This window comes from Amblyraja radiata, chromosome 20 (genome assembly GCF_010909765.2).
Source record: "Amblyraja radiata isolate CabotCenter1 chromosome 20, sAmbRad1.1.pri, whole genome shotgun sequence".
Lineage (NCBI taxonomy): Eukaryota > Metazoa > Chordata > Chondrichthyes > Rajiformes > Rajidae > Amblyraja > Amblyraja radiata.
In genome coordinates this window covers 2,422,760-2,437,037 of record NC_045975.1, presented here as the reverse complement: position 1 = coordinate 2,437,037, position 14,278 = coordinate 2,422,760, and the positions used below count along the sequence as shown (strand labels likewise).

The window sequence follows — 14,278 nt, the reverse complement described above, 5'->3', positions numbered from 1 at the left end:
TCTAACTTTCACTTGATCAATGTGGCCCAAATGTCCAACAGTGGATGACAGCAAGAAGTAACACTAATATGCTTAAGATAGACACAAAAAGCTGGAGTAACTCAGCAGAACAGGCAGCATCTCTGGAGAGAAGGAATGGGTGACGTTTCGGGTTGAGACCCTTCTTCAGACCCATTCCTTCTCTCCAGAGATGCTGCCTGTCCCGCTGAGTTACTCCAGCTTTTTGTGTCTATCTTCGGTTTAAACCAGCATCTGCAGTTCCTTCCTACACACCAGCCAAGTGTAGCAGGACAGAGGGAGAACAGCCCGGCTGCACCTAAACCATTGCCCCCAACACTAACTGGTACACTTTTGTCCAGTCTGACATGACAAAGGCAAAATAGACACAAAATGCTGGAGTAACTCAGCGGGACAGGCAGCATCTCTGGAGAGAAGGAATTGATGATGTTACTTCAGTCTGAAGAAGGGTCTCGACCCGAAACGTCACCCGTTCCTTCTCTCCAGAGATGCTGCGTTACTCCAGCTTCTTGTGTCGATCTTCGGTTTAAGATAGCATCTGCAGTTCCTTCCTACCAATATGCTTAACCCGAACCATGACTAATTTATTACCAGTCAGTTTTACAGGAGCAGAATAACAATTGTTATTGAAAGAAAGGTGATCTCTGCTCAAATCTACAGCAGAGCTGTTTATTCATGTGGAAAACATGCACAAGAAATCTGTAGAAATCAATGCTAGAAATCTGAAAGGGAAACAAAAAAAATGCAGGAAATACTCCAGATCAGGCAGCCTCTGTGGAAAGAAACAGAGTTAAGGATGGGCCTGTCCCACTTGGGCGTCATTTTCGCTACATCATTTACGCGTCATGCACGCACGGCGTGTGGTGAGGCGTGGTGGCGTAGGCAGTGATGCGCGGTAGCGTGCGGCACCCTAGGATTTTGGGATTCTGAAAATCCTCGCGCGCCACCTGCGTGACGCACAAATGACGCCCACGTGGGACAGGCCCTTTAGTGTTTCAGGCCAAGAATGTTTTACAATCGCTTTCCAAGCCTTTTCTGTTCTTATCCATCTGTGTAAAATCTTAACGTCACCTATTCCTTCGCTCCATAGATGCTGCCTCACCCGCTGAGTTTCTCCAGCATTTTTGTCTACCTGCTTTCAAACATGCAACATTTTGGAAGATCAGTGGAAGACATATCTGCTTTTTAAAGACTCCGGCGACAGCTGTTGGGGTTTAGCCCGTGATTAACTTGCCAAAGTGTGTCTAATTGCACCAGAACATGTCATGAGATGATTCACACCTCTGACAACATCATATCATCAATCTTTGTTTCCAGATATTTCATGACAATCATCGGGTCAGGTAGAGGAATAGAAGAACTAGGTGATCATTGAAAAAGTGAGTATTTGAAGCAATTAAATCCATCTACATTATAAATCAAACACTGGAGAAAGATAAAGTTTAGTGTTACATGGTCAATGTGGCCGGGAGGTTTAAACACGGCGCTGTTTGATCATCTTAATCTCGTCACTAGTACAGGTCCACCAACAATTCCCCGGCAACTGATGGGTCGGCACCTCCTTCAATCCAGACAAAGTTACAAGAGAGCACTTGAAATCCGGAGATCCCCCCGAAAATGTGTCCCCTGGGCCGGGTGAGGCGGCCGATCTCGACCTCACCGGGACTTCAGCGGCCGATCGGCGGGTGGAATCTGCCGCCTGTGTCCGGGGCTCTGGAACTCCGGCCCGGGGGCTCTGGAACTCCGGCCCGGCCACAGCCGGCAGATCCGGTTCCATTGCCGACTTCCGATGCCGACTTTGCCGGCCGGTGTCTCGGCACCCCCCCCCCCCCCGGTGGAACGTTCAGGTACCGTTGGAGGCCGTGACCTCTGTTGGTCGGGCAACACGAATAATCCATAAAGGCTCTGGAACCAAGGGTGCCGGGAGATCTGTGGTGGACCTGTAGTATAACACATTGAATAACAGTGGAGGAGGAAGACAGATTATTGAGCTACTTAGTTAGTAATTGATTTGCTGCCTGCGTTTTGCTGATCTCATTTTTTCAAACCGTGACTCCATTTCCTCCAGCACCTTCGGTGTGTATCTGACGACCAACTTGACAGTTCCATGCGCAGCCTTCAGAAGATCAACTGCTTTTTCATGGTGCTCCCCTTCCACACTCTGAAAACAAACAGACACCATTATTTAGTTTTGAATTGAATTGAATTGAATGCCTTTATTGTCATTCAGACCTTACGGTCTGAACGAGATTTCGTGCCTGCAGTCATACACACAATCATACAATAATAACAACACTAAACACAAATTAACATCCACCACAGTGCGTCCTCCAAGCACCTCCTCACTGTGGTGGAGGCAAAAATCTTAGGGTTACTGTCTCTTCCCTCCTCTTCTCCCTCTGCGCTGAGGCGATTCCCCACCGGGCGATGGTACAAACAGTCCCGCGGCTCACCGAACCCCGCAAACGGGCCGGCTCAAACACCGCGGCCCGGGGTGGTCGAAGCTGCCGCCCTCCAGTCCAACGGACGCAGCCGCTGGCCCGCGGCTCAACCCCGGACTCAGGTCATAGCCGCCAGAATGCCGTCCCAGCCACCGGAGCACCGTTCCAGCCCCGAGCCGGATCGCCCTCACGGGAGCGCCATTCCTCCCTCGGGCTGGGCCACTCCGATGGGAGTACCGTTCTCCCTTGGGCTGGGCCACTCCGACGGGCCACAGCCCCTCACGGGAGAGTCTCTCAGCCCCTCGCCAGGCCGCTCTCACGAGAGTGCAGTTCCAGCCCCGGGCTGGGCCACCCTCACGAGAGCGAGCCCAGGGCGAGTCCTGTCAGCTGCCTCCAGAGTCCCGAGGTCGCCAGCTCCGCCATTAGGCCTCAGCGTAGACGGAGGCAGAGAAGGGGGATACGACAAAAAGGTCGTATTCCCCCGAAGGGAGAGACAGCAAGCCCCGTTTCCCCCCCCCCCCCCCCCCCCCCCCCACATAAACACAACCAAAAAAACAAAAACGTAACTAGACAAAACGGAAAAAAAACAACACAAAAAAGTAAAAGACAAACGGACTGCAGGCGAGCCGCAGCCGTTCCCAGCGCCGCCACTTCCGGACATTCAGTTCAGTTTAGTTTGGAGATACAGCGCAGAAACAGGCCCTTCGGCCCACCGCGTCCGTGCCAACCAGCAATCCCCGTATATTAACACCACCCAACACACACACACACACACACACACTAGGGACAATTTGCACTTGCACCAAGCCAATTACCCTACAAACCTGTACATCTGTGGGGTGTGGGGGGGAAACCGAAGATCTTGGAGGAAACCCACGTGGTCACGGGGAGAACGTACAAACACCGTACAGACAGCACCTGTAATTGGGATCGAACATGGGGTCTCCGGCACTGCAAGCGCCATAAGGCAGCAACTCTACCGCTGCGCCACCGTGCCGCCTCTTGTCCTAATACTAAACTGCATACTCCACACTGCCCAAATCTTTCAGCAAATGCAACATTGTCCCAGATGCAATAGTCAAGAGCATTGAATTATCATGCATACCGACAACAGAACAATGAAACACAATAATTAAACTGAATTTTGCATGTTATTGAAGGAATTCTGATTGTTGGACCAGTTTCATAAGTTCATACGTTGTAGGGGCAGATTTTGGTCATTCGACCCATCAAGTCTACTCTGCCATTCAATCATGGCTGTTCTATCTTTTCCCCTCAACCTTATTCTCCTGCCTTCTCCCCATAACCCCTCACACCCTTATTTCTTGTAAATAATGATAAATGGATTAAAAACATAGAAGATAAGTGCAGGTGGAGGCCATTCGGCCCTTTGAGCCAGCACCGCCATTCAACATGATCATGGCTGATCATCCAAAATCAGTACCCCGTTCCTGCTTTCTCCCCATATGCCTTGATTCGGTTACTCTCTCTTGAAAACATCCAGTGAATTGGCCTCCACTGCCTTCTGTGGCAGAGAATTCCACAGATTCACAAGAAAGGTTTAGAAGGATATGGGCCAAACGTGGGCAGGTGAGACGAGTGTAGATGGGGCATCTTGGTCAGCATGGGAAAGTCGGGCTGAACGACCTCTTTCTGTGCTGTATAACTCTATAAACTAACTGTTTAGGTGGAGTTTAAAATCATGTGAAGAGGAGCGAAGACTATTCTGAGTCAAAAAAAACAAACCAATCGACTAAAAGTCTCAGTGGAATGCAGAATGCTTGCCCCTATACTGGAGATTACACGTCAAGAATTATAACCGGCTGCGAGACATTTTGGGACATTGTGTAGGCACAAAAAATAAAAAAGGATAAGTCAAGTTTCTTTGAAAAAAATCGTCAGTCTTGTTCAGGAAGGATCTTTAGATTTCTCCCCAAGAAATGCAGCATGGAAACAGGTCCTTCGGCCCACTGAGTCCAGGCCCATCACCCACTATTCTATGTTATCCCACTTTATCATCCACTCCCTACACACTAGGGGCAATATACAGAGGGCCGATTAACCTACAAATCCGCACGTCTATGGGATGTGGGAGGAAACCGTGGAACCCAGGGGAAGTGAACATGGAGCAACAGAATTCAGAACCCTAGCTGCGTGTAATATAAACAATATTAATCCCGCTGAGTTACTCCAGCACTTTGTGTCCTTTTGTGTATTAACCAGCATCTGCTGTTCCTTCCCACACAAGCAGTTGGATGGTGTTCAGAATCAGTGCCAAAGTCATGACGTATATTCTCTGTCCAACCCCACCCCAGTGCTCGCAGGGTTAGCTTTGTTGTAAACCAGATGTTGGCGATATACTCACCTCTCCATTTACTGACAAGAGTTGATCGCCACGTTTCAGGCCACCGTGTCGATCTGCAATGCCGGCAGGGATGATGCGGGAGATGTATATGGGAGAGTTTTGCTCTTTTCCTCCCATGATATTGAACCCGAGTCCTTCGTCGGTTTTGGGTAATTCCACCACCCTTGGGTGAGAGTGGCCCTCACTGGCAGCAAACGCCGCCACTGTTGCCTGGCAGAGAAACCAACCCGTTACATTCACATTAAACACCACACAACTCAATCCTGTCTGTCATACAGACATTAAGCATCTGCTCATTCCATGCAATACACCCAGTGTTAAACAGCAAGCAAGACTGTCTCACCTCCCCATAGAGTATTCCTTTGTAAAACAGTACAAAGTTCAATATCAGGCTTTACCCAACGCGGTGAAACCTCGTGACCACGGGGCCTCGGCAGCGGTGAAACCTCGCGGGTCGACCCACGGTTGACAGTCGATGAGAGCATAGAGGACCGCCGTGAGGGGGGGGGGGGGGGGGGGGGGAGGGAGGGGAAGAACAATGGAGGACCCGACATGGAGGGGACCGTTGGGAGGGGGGTGGGGGGAGAATAATGGACAATAGGGGAAACTGTTGGGGGGGGGGGGGTGGGGACAAAAAGGGGAGCTGGCGTGCTTTGTAACTTTGTCAGTGCTGTGGTTGGCCGCTATTTGTATACACTGTGTACGCAAGCAAAGAATCTCACTGGTCTAGATTCAGAACCCTAGCTGCGTGTAATATAAACAATATTAATCCCGCTGAGTTACTCCAGCACTTTGTGTCCTTTTGTGTATTAACCAGCATCTGCAGCTCCTTCCCACACAAGTAGGAAGTATTCCTATTCCTATTCTCCCTGCAACAACCACTTTCCAAATCATTTCCCCTGATAGTTTTTCTGCTCTTCCTCAATTACCCAGTTTAATCTCGGGGAATGATACTATGGCACTTGTTCTTGTTTTAACGGGTTACACTGGTGAATTCTCTGTATAATCGTTTTGGATTTCTGAGGTTCTTGACCCGAAACGTAACCTTTCTCCAGACATGTTGCCAGACCTGCTAAGTTACTCCAGCATTTTGTGTCTATTTTAGGTCAAATGTTGTATTAATTTCTATTTTTACATTTCTAAAATTATTCTACACTTTGCAATTAAACTCCTGAATGACTTTAAAACATTTTGTGCGTGGCTTTCTTTTAATGGGCTTTAGTTAACTGTTTGGACCAAAACATTTTCAAAACAGATTGCATAATAATTTCAGTTACATTACTGCATTCAACAAACATTTAGAAAATATAGATATTCTGAAGCTCAATGATGTCGCTTTCCCAGAAGAAAGAATACCTTCATTATTGTGTCTACACCATTTGGCAGAGGATTCATTATTTTACAGATGTGTTTCCCATTCTATTGGTCACAGGAGTTGCAAACTATACATCAAAATTACCGGGCGACACAGTGAAAGTTAGTAGAACAGTTGCCTCACTCTCACTGTACATCTTGTATGTGTCTGTGACAAATAACGTTGACTTGACTCCATGACGCAAGATCAAACTTAATCTCTGCTGCTCACTGTGTGGGACGTGCCCACGCGAGTTTCCTCCCACTTCCCAAAAACATCCTGTTTTTATTTTAGCGATACAGCATGGAAACTGGCCCTTCGGCCCATCGAGTCCATGCCGACCATCGATCACCCGTTCACACTAATTCCACACTATCCCACTTTCTCATTGCACTCCCTACACAATATGGGCAATTTACAGAGGGCCAATTAACTTATAAACCCCCACGTCTTTGGAATAGACTCATAGTTCCCAATTGCCTGCGCTTGGTCCATATCCCTCCAAACCTGTCCTATCCATGTACCTGTCCAACTGTTTCTTAAACGATGGGATAGTCCCAGCCTCAACTACTTCCTCTGGCAGCTTGTTCCATACACCCTCTCATGATTTTGTACACCTCTATAAGATCACCCCTCATCCTCCTGCGCTCCATGGAATAGGGACCCAGCCTACTCAACCTCTCCCTATAGCTCACACCCTCTAGTCCTGGCAACATCCTCGTAAATCTTTTCTGATCCCTTTCAAGCTTGACAATATCTTTCCTATAACATGGTGCCCAGAACGAAACACAATATTCTAAATACGGTCTCACCAATTTCTTATACAACAGCAACGTGACCTCCCAACGTCTATACTCAATACTCTGGCTGATGAAGGCTAAAGTGCCAAAAGCCTTTGTGGGAGGAAACCAACGCAGTCACAGGGACAACGTGCAACATTCGCACAGACAGCACCCGAGGTCAGGATCGAACCAGGGTCTCTGGTGCAAAATGCTTGAGAAACTCAGTGGGTCAGGCAGCATCTGTGTAGAACATGGATAGGTGACGTTTCAGAGTGCTGGAGTAACTCAGCGGGTCAGGCAGCATCAATGAAGAACACGGATAGGTGACGTTTTGGGTGGGAACTTTTCTTCTGACTGATCAAATAAAATGTTGATCAAACATGATTCAATTTATTCCAATAAGATGTGGTGCTTTTGCAGTACTAACGTGCATCGATAGTCCTCACAGCAAACCGCTTAACATGGAGTGCTCAACAATTATATTTAAGAATGTATACAAAGATCTAAATGCTCCCATCGTATGAAATGACAACAAATTGAATGAAGGAATATTTTCTTACCTTTGCTGTGGCATTGGCCCTCACATCGGGAGTGCTGTTAATATCCACAGTCTCGTAAACGTGCTCATAAACCTGCAGACAAAATACCCCACGGTACTGCCATGACCTGACTCATTTCCAGATTTAGGTTTGATATTATCACGTGTACTGAGGTACAGTGAACAGCATTGTTCTGCATGCTATCCAAACACACCAGATAATACTGTACATAAATACAACCAAGTCAAACTCAAGTACAACAGTTGGAGCAAAGGGGAAGATACAGAGTGGAGAATATAGTTCTCAGCATTGTAGCGCATCAGTTCCAGAGACAAAGTCCAATGTCCATAATGGGGTAGAGGTGAATCGGACAGTACCCTATGGAAGGACCATTCAGAAGCCTGATAACAGAGGGGGAGAAGCTGTTCCTGAGTCTGGAGGTGGCGCGCTTTCGAGCTTCCACAGCAATCAGTCAAACCAAAGGGACAAATTCCTGTTGTAGAGTCTTAAAAAATGTAGCTGTACAATGGTACACGAGTTGTTCACAATCCTTCAAAATGTGCTAAATGCTGGAGGTATCCAAATGAATTGGAAAACTAAATGTGACGGCCTCTTCAAGGAAAGAGTAGATAGAATGCAGGAAACATGAAGCCTGTTAGTCTAACGTTGTTGGAAAATTGCTAGAATCCTTGTAAGAATGATGAAATATATACAAAGTCATGAATCAATTAGTGGGCAAAAGTGCTGGAGAAACTCAGCGGGCGCAGCAGCATCTATGGAGCGAAGGAAATAGGCAACGTTTTGGCCCGAAACGTTGCCTATTTCCTTCAGGGTTTCGGCCCGAACGTTGCCTATTTCCTTAGCTCCATAGATGCTGCTGCACCCGCTGAGTTTCTCCAGCACTTTTGTCTACCTTCGATTTTCCAGCATCTGCAGTTCCACCTTAAACACTTAATCAATTAGTGGAGTTGACTAAGTGTTCAAAAAGGAACTGCAGATGCTGGAATATCGAAGGTACACAAAATTGCTGGGGAAACTCAGCGGGTGCAGCAGCATCTATGGAGCGAAGGAAATAGGCGATGTTTCGGGCCGAAACCCTTCTTCAGATCTTCAGGTCTGAAGAAGGGTTTCGGCCCGAAACGTCGCCTATTTCCTTCGCTCCATAGATGCTGCTGCACCCGCTGAGTTTCCCCAGCAATTTTGTGTACCAGTGGAGTTGACTAATTGTGTTTGACAAATGTATTCGAGTTCTTTGACCATGTATCAGCAGGGTGGATAACGTGAACTCAGTGATTAGCCTGTTAGGATCTTGGATAAGCTACGGATAAGATGACTACACGGGATGAGAGATCAAGACATTGAACGCAATTGGGTTTTTTAAGGTAACAGCTAAACAGAGACCAGAGAATGAATGAGGTAGACACAAGGAACTGCAGATACTAGTCTAGAGAAAAAACGTCACAAAATGCAGGAGTAACTCAGTGGGTCAGGCAGCGTCTTTGGAGAAGGTGGATAGGTGACGTTTTGGGTCGGGACCCTACTTCAGACTGATGGTGGGGGGCGGGCAAAGCCTGGCAAGTGATAGATAGATAGATACAGGTGTGGTGGGGGGGGGAGGGAGGCTTTTAGTTGGCAGATGGGTGGGCAAAGGCCAGAGATAAAAAATAAATAAATTGTGAGACAAGGAGAGATGAGGCGTGAAATGTGAAAGTCGAGAAAGGAATATGGGTGGAAGAGAGATGGGGAGGAGGGCGACAGGGGGAAATAGGGAAGAGAGGGGACAAAACACATGCACAAATTGTATTCAGACAGATCAGCCAAGCCCAAGGGATATTTTTATAAAAGAGATGCAGCATTTAAACAGCCCCATCTGCCCGCGATGACCATCGATCGCCTATTCACGCAGGTTCTATGTTATCTCAGTTTCACAGTTTCCGCACGCAAGGGATAATTTACAGTGGCCAATTAACCTACAAACCCGTACATCTTTGGGATGTATGGAGGGGGGAAACCGGAGCACCCGGAGGAAACCCACACGGTTGCTGGGGCGAAGTGCAATCTCCACATACAGACAGCACCCGTAGTCAGGATCAAACCCCGGTCTCTGGCGCTGTGAGGCAGCAGCTCTGCCCACTCTCCGAACTTCAGCTTTTACAAACTATAGTTATGAGTTCAGTGGTTTTAAAATAAAATTGACTGCACAAGATGCATTAGGGAGAAAATGTTCAAATACATACTTCCCGCACGGCAACGCAGAATTCACTCTGAAGCACTCGCTGCAAGGCCTGCAGCTTCTGCGGAGGCACCTCCCCAGTCCGCTGCAACTTCTCCAGCAACTCAATAGCTCGACTCACGTCTGGAAAGCAGAGATTCAGGCACAGTCAGACAGAGACACCAACTCCTTCACCATCCATTACAGTGACCAAATACGATTGTGTTTCTGATCAACTTCCCTATCAACGTACCTAATAGTCATAGAGTGATACAGTGTGGAAACAGGCCTTTCCGCCCAACTTGCCCACACCGGCCACAATGTCCCAGCTACACTAGTCCCACCAGACTGCGCTTGGTCCATATCCCTCCAAACCTGTCCTATCCCTGTACAAAGTTTAGATATTGATCAACAGTAACAGAGTTGGTATTTTGCATTTCCCCACCGAGTCACACTCCATCCCAGCCTCAAGAAACACTTACGCTTATTTAGAAACATAGAAAATTGGTGCAGGAGTAGGCCATTCGGCCCTTCAAGCCAATATGATCATGGCTGGTCATCCACAATCAGTACCCCGTTCCTGCTTTCTCCCCCATATCCCTTGATTCTGTTCACCCTCAGAGCTAAATCTAACTCTCTCTTGACAACATGCAGTCTCTATTCCATGGAGCTCAGGAGGATGTGGGTGATCCTTTAGAGGTGTATAAAATCATGAGAGGAATAGATCGGGTAGACGCACAGAGTCTCTTGCCCAGAGTAGGTGAATCGGGGACCAGAGGACATGGGTTCAAGGTGAAGGGGAATCCGAGGGGTAACTTTTCCACACAGAGGGTGGTGGGTGTATGGAACAAGCTGCCAGAGGAGGTAGTTGAGGCTGGGACTGTCCCATTGTGCAAGAAACAGTTAGTCAGGAACATGGATCGAACAGTGGTTTCTTGGTCCTCCAAAATATTCCAAATGGAATTTAAACTGGAGGTGGTGGAGGGAAGACTTAAACCAGAAAGGGTGTTTGGGAAGAAAGGGCTACCTTGGGATATGGGCCTAGTGTGGCAGGTGGGACATGTTGGGCTAGTGTGGGCAAGTTGGGCCGAAGGGCCTGTTTCCATGCTGTACCACACTGTGGGTGGGTGAGGAGAGTCTGGGGGGGAGAGGGACCGACAGGCCTGGGCCTGCTCTGGGGCTAGGACGGAGCCTCGGGCTCGCGTGGGGCCGCCGCCGCCTCCGGTCTCCGAGCCGCGCGGCCGGGAACTCACCTCGGTCCAGCCGTATCGGCTCCATCAGTAGCGCCATTGTTGCCCCAGCCCCAGCCCCAGGCCTGCCGACTGCACCGCCACCTGCCGGCCGGCGGCCGTCACTGCAGCTGCAGCAGTCCGCCCCCGACACCGCCCCCTCCCGCTAGCGGCCGCCACTGCAGCTGCAGCAGTCCGCTCCCGACACTGCCCCCTCCCGCTGGCGGCCGCCACTGCAGCTGCAGCAGTCCGCCCCCGACACCGCCCCCTCCCGCTGACCACCGTCACTGCAGCTGCAGCAGTCCGCCCTCGACACCGCCCCCTGCCGACTGCACCGCCCCCTGCCGGCCGGCGGCTGCCACTGCAGCTGCAGCAGTCCGCCCCCGACACCGCCCCCTCCCGCTGGCGGCCGCCACTGCAGCTGCAGCAGTCCGCCCCCGACACCGCCCCCTCCCGCTGGCGGCCGCCACTGCAGCTGCAGCAGTCCTCCCCCCCACACCGCCCCCACCCGCTGACCGCCGTCACTGCAGCTGTAACAGTCCTCCCCCTGCCGGCCGGCGGCTGTCACTGCAGCTGTAACAGTCCTCCCCCGTCACCGCCCCCTACCGCTTGCCGCCGTCACTGCAGCTGTAACAGTCCTCCCCCTGCCGGCCGGCGGTTGTCACTGAAGCTGTAACAGTTCTCCCCCGACACCGCCCCCTCCCGCTGGCCACCGCCACTGCAGCTGCAACAGTCCGCCCCCGACACCGCCACCTCCCGCTGCCCGCCGCCACTGCAGCTGCAACGCCCTCGTCTATGTATCAATGACTCTCAAACATGCACAATGCAAATTGAAGCAATGTGTAGGAAGGAACTGCAGATGCAGGTTTAAGCCAAAGATAGACACATAGCATGTCCATGGTCATAATAATACATTTTCTAGACACAAAATGATGGAGTAGCTCAGCGGGGCAGGCAGCATCTCTGGAGAAATAGAATATGTGAAATTAAGGGTCCACCCCATTCTACTGACCAGAAACGTCACCCATTCCTTCTCTCCAGAGATGCTGAACATTGTGTGTCTATCTTCGGTGTAAACCAGCATCTGCAGCTCCTACCTACTCAATGCATTTTGTTATTTTCCACATCTTTTGAATCATAGGGACATACAGCACAGAAACAGGCCCTTCAGCCCATCTTGCCCCTGCCGACCAAGATGCCCCGTCTACACTAGTCCCACTTGCCCGCATTTGGTCCATATCCCTCTAAACCTGTCCTGTCTGCAAACCTGTTCCAAGTGTTTTGTTTCGATGCTGTTATAGTGCCTGCCTCAGCCACCCTGTCTGGCAACTAGTTCCATGCATTTTGCAATCACATTTTTTCATATTGTGAACTAATTTATATTCGCGGCAGAGTGCCGCAGCGATTAGAGCTGCTGCCTCACAGCACGGACTCCACATAGACAGCACAGACTCCACACAGACAGCACCAGGGGTGAGGATTGAACCCTGGTCTCTACACAGTGATGCAGCAGCTTATGAAGCGATGCCACTATGCTGCCCCTGGTATTAAAGAGCTGGGGAAGTGCAGGCAGAAGATAAGTGCCTATCCAAGTCATAGAGATACAGCGTGAAAACAGGCCCTTCGGCCCAACTCGTCCATGCCGACTATGGTGTCCCATCTAAGTCAGTCCCATTTGCCCACATTTGGTCCATATCCTTCTAAATCTTTCCTATCTTTTTTAGTTTAGTTTAGAGATCCAGAGCGGAACCAGGCCCTTTGGCCCACCGAGTCCGCGCTGACCAGCGATCATCTCGTACATCTTATCCTAGGCTTGGATAGAGTGGATGTGGAGAGGATGTTTCCCACTGGTGGGAGAGTCTAGGACCAGAGGTCACAGCCTCAGAATTAATGGGCGTACCTTTAGGAAGGAGATGAAGAGAAATTTCTTGTCAGAGGGTGGTGAATCTGTGTAATTCTTTGCCACAGAAGGCTGTGGAGGCCAAGTCAGTGGATATTTTTAAGACAGATTATTGGTTAGTACGGATGTCAGGGGTTATAGAAACATAGAAAATCGGCCCTTCGAGCCAGCACCGCCATTCATTGTGATCATGGCTGATCATCCACTATCAATAACCCACGCCTGCCTTCTCCCCATATCCCTTGACTCCACTAGCCCCTAGAGCTCTATCTAACTCTCTCTTAAATCCATCCAGTGACTTGGCCTCCACTGCCCTCTGTGGCAGGGAATTCCACAAATTCACAACTCTCTGGGTGAAAAAGGTTTTTCTCACCTAATTTCTCATCTCACTTCCGCCCATAACCCCAGGGTTATGGGAGAAGGCAGGAGAATGGGGTTAGGAGGGAGAGATAGATCAGCCATGATGATTGAATGACAGAGCAGGCTTGATGGGCCGTATGGCCTAATTCTACACCTATCATTTATGATCTTATGTAGACAAAAATGCTGGAGAAACTTAGCGTGTGAGGCAACATTTATGGAGCGAAGGAATAGGTGACATTCTGGGTCTTGACCCGAAACGTCACCTATTCCTTCGCTCCATAGATGCTGCCTCACCCACTGAGTTTCTCCAGCATTTTTGTGTACCTTCGAATTTTCCAGCATCTGCAGTTCTTTCGTAAACCTATGATCTTATGATCTTACACACACTTGGGACGATTTGACCAAGCCAATTAACCCTCAAACCTGGACGTCCTTAGAATGTGGGAGGAAACCGGAGCACCTGGAGAAACCCACACAGGTCATGGGAGAAGATTGGACCTTTAGTCAGGATCGAGCTCAGGTCTCGGGCGCTGTGAGGCAGCAACTCTACCGCTGCACCACCGTGCCTTTCCCGATCCTTTCTTAAGCCCATGAACCTAAATTTACAATTCAAAGGCCATGACGTAACCCCCTGTTAGTTTGCAAGCTGGGAACGGTTCAGCTTGATTTCATTCCCACTATCCAGCTGTGTTAAATCTTGCTTCATTACTTTTTTCAGCTGGTTCTGCTACTTTTACGGATTCAAGATCATTTTAGAGGATCCTTGGCTTTCTGAAATATTTATCACAAATCTGCAAATACTTCTTATTAAATTTTTATGGATTTGAGGAAAATGTGCAAAAAATCTGTGAGTTTAGCCAACTGTACATTTAAAGACACGGCATTTTCATTAAAAACCTGGGCCGGATAAAATGTACGTTTAGATCTATTATTGTCATGTGTTCCGAGGTTCAGTGAGAAGGTTTGTTTTGCATGCTATGCAACCAGATCAGATAATACTGTACAGAAATACAATCACGTTTAACTCACGTCGCGATAGGGCAGCGCGGTGGCGCAGCGGTAGAGTTGCTGCCTC

The 14,278-nt window shown here is 49.1% G+C and overlaps 1 protein-coding gene across 1 annotated transcript; it reads right to left on the bottom strand.

Annotated features, from left to right (window-relative positions):
* Positions 1-1,386: 1,386 nt before the first annotated feature.
* Positions 1,387-11,051, bottom strand: lin7c (lin-7 homolog C, crumbs cell polarity complex component). Its single transcript, XM_033038638.1, has 5 exons — positions 10,965-11,051; positions 9,737-9,855; positions 7,521-7,592; positions 4,825-5,034; positions 1,387-2,179 (listed from the first exon to the last, which is right to left on the bottom strand). Exons 1-5 carry the CDS (start codon positions 10,999-11,001, stop codon positions 2,018-2,020), a joined length of 600 nt encoding a protein of 199 aa, XP_032894529.1. The 5' UTR covers positions 11,002-11,051; the 3' UTR covers positions 1,387-2,017.
* Between the last annotated feature and the right edge of the window lie 3,227 nt (positions 11,052-14,278).

Coding starts and splice junctions, on each gene's coding strand:
- lin7c (XM_033038638.1), bottom strand. CDS start 11,001: ATGGCGCTACTGATGGAGCCGATACGGCTGGACCGAG. Junction 7,593..9,736: donor TCTGCGTTGCCGTGCGGGAA/GTATGTATTTGA, acceptor TTTTGTCTGCAG/GTTTATGAGCACGTTTACGA. Junction 5,035..7,520: donor GGGCCAATGCCACAGCAAAG/GTAAGAAAATAT, acceptor TTTCTCTGCCAG/GCAACAGTGGCGGCGTTTGC.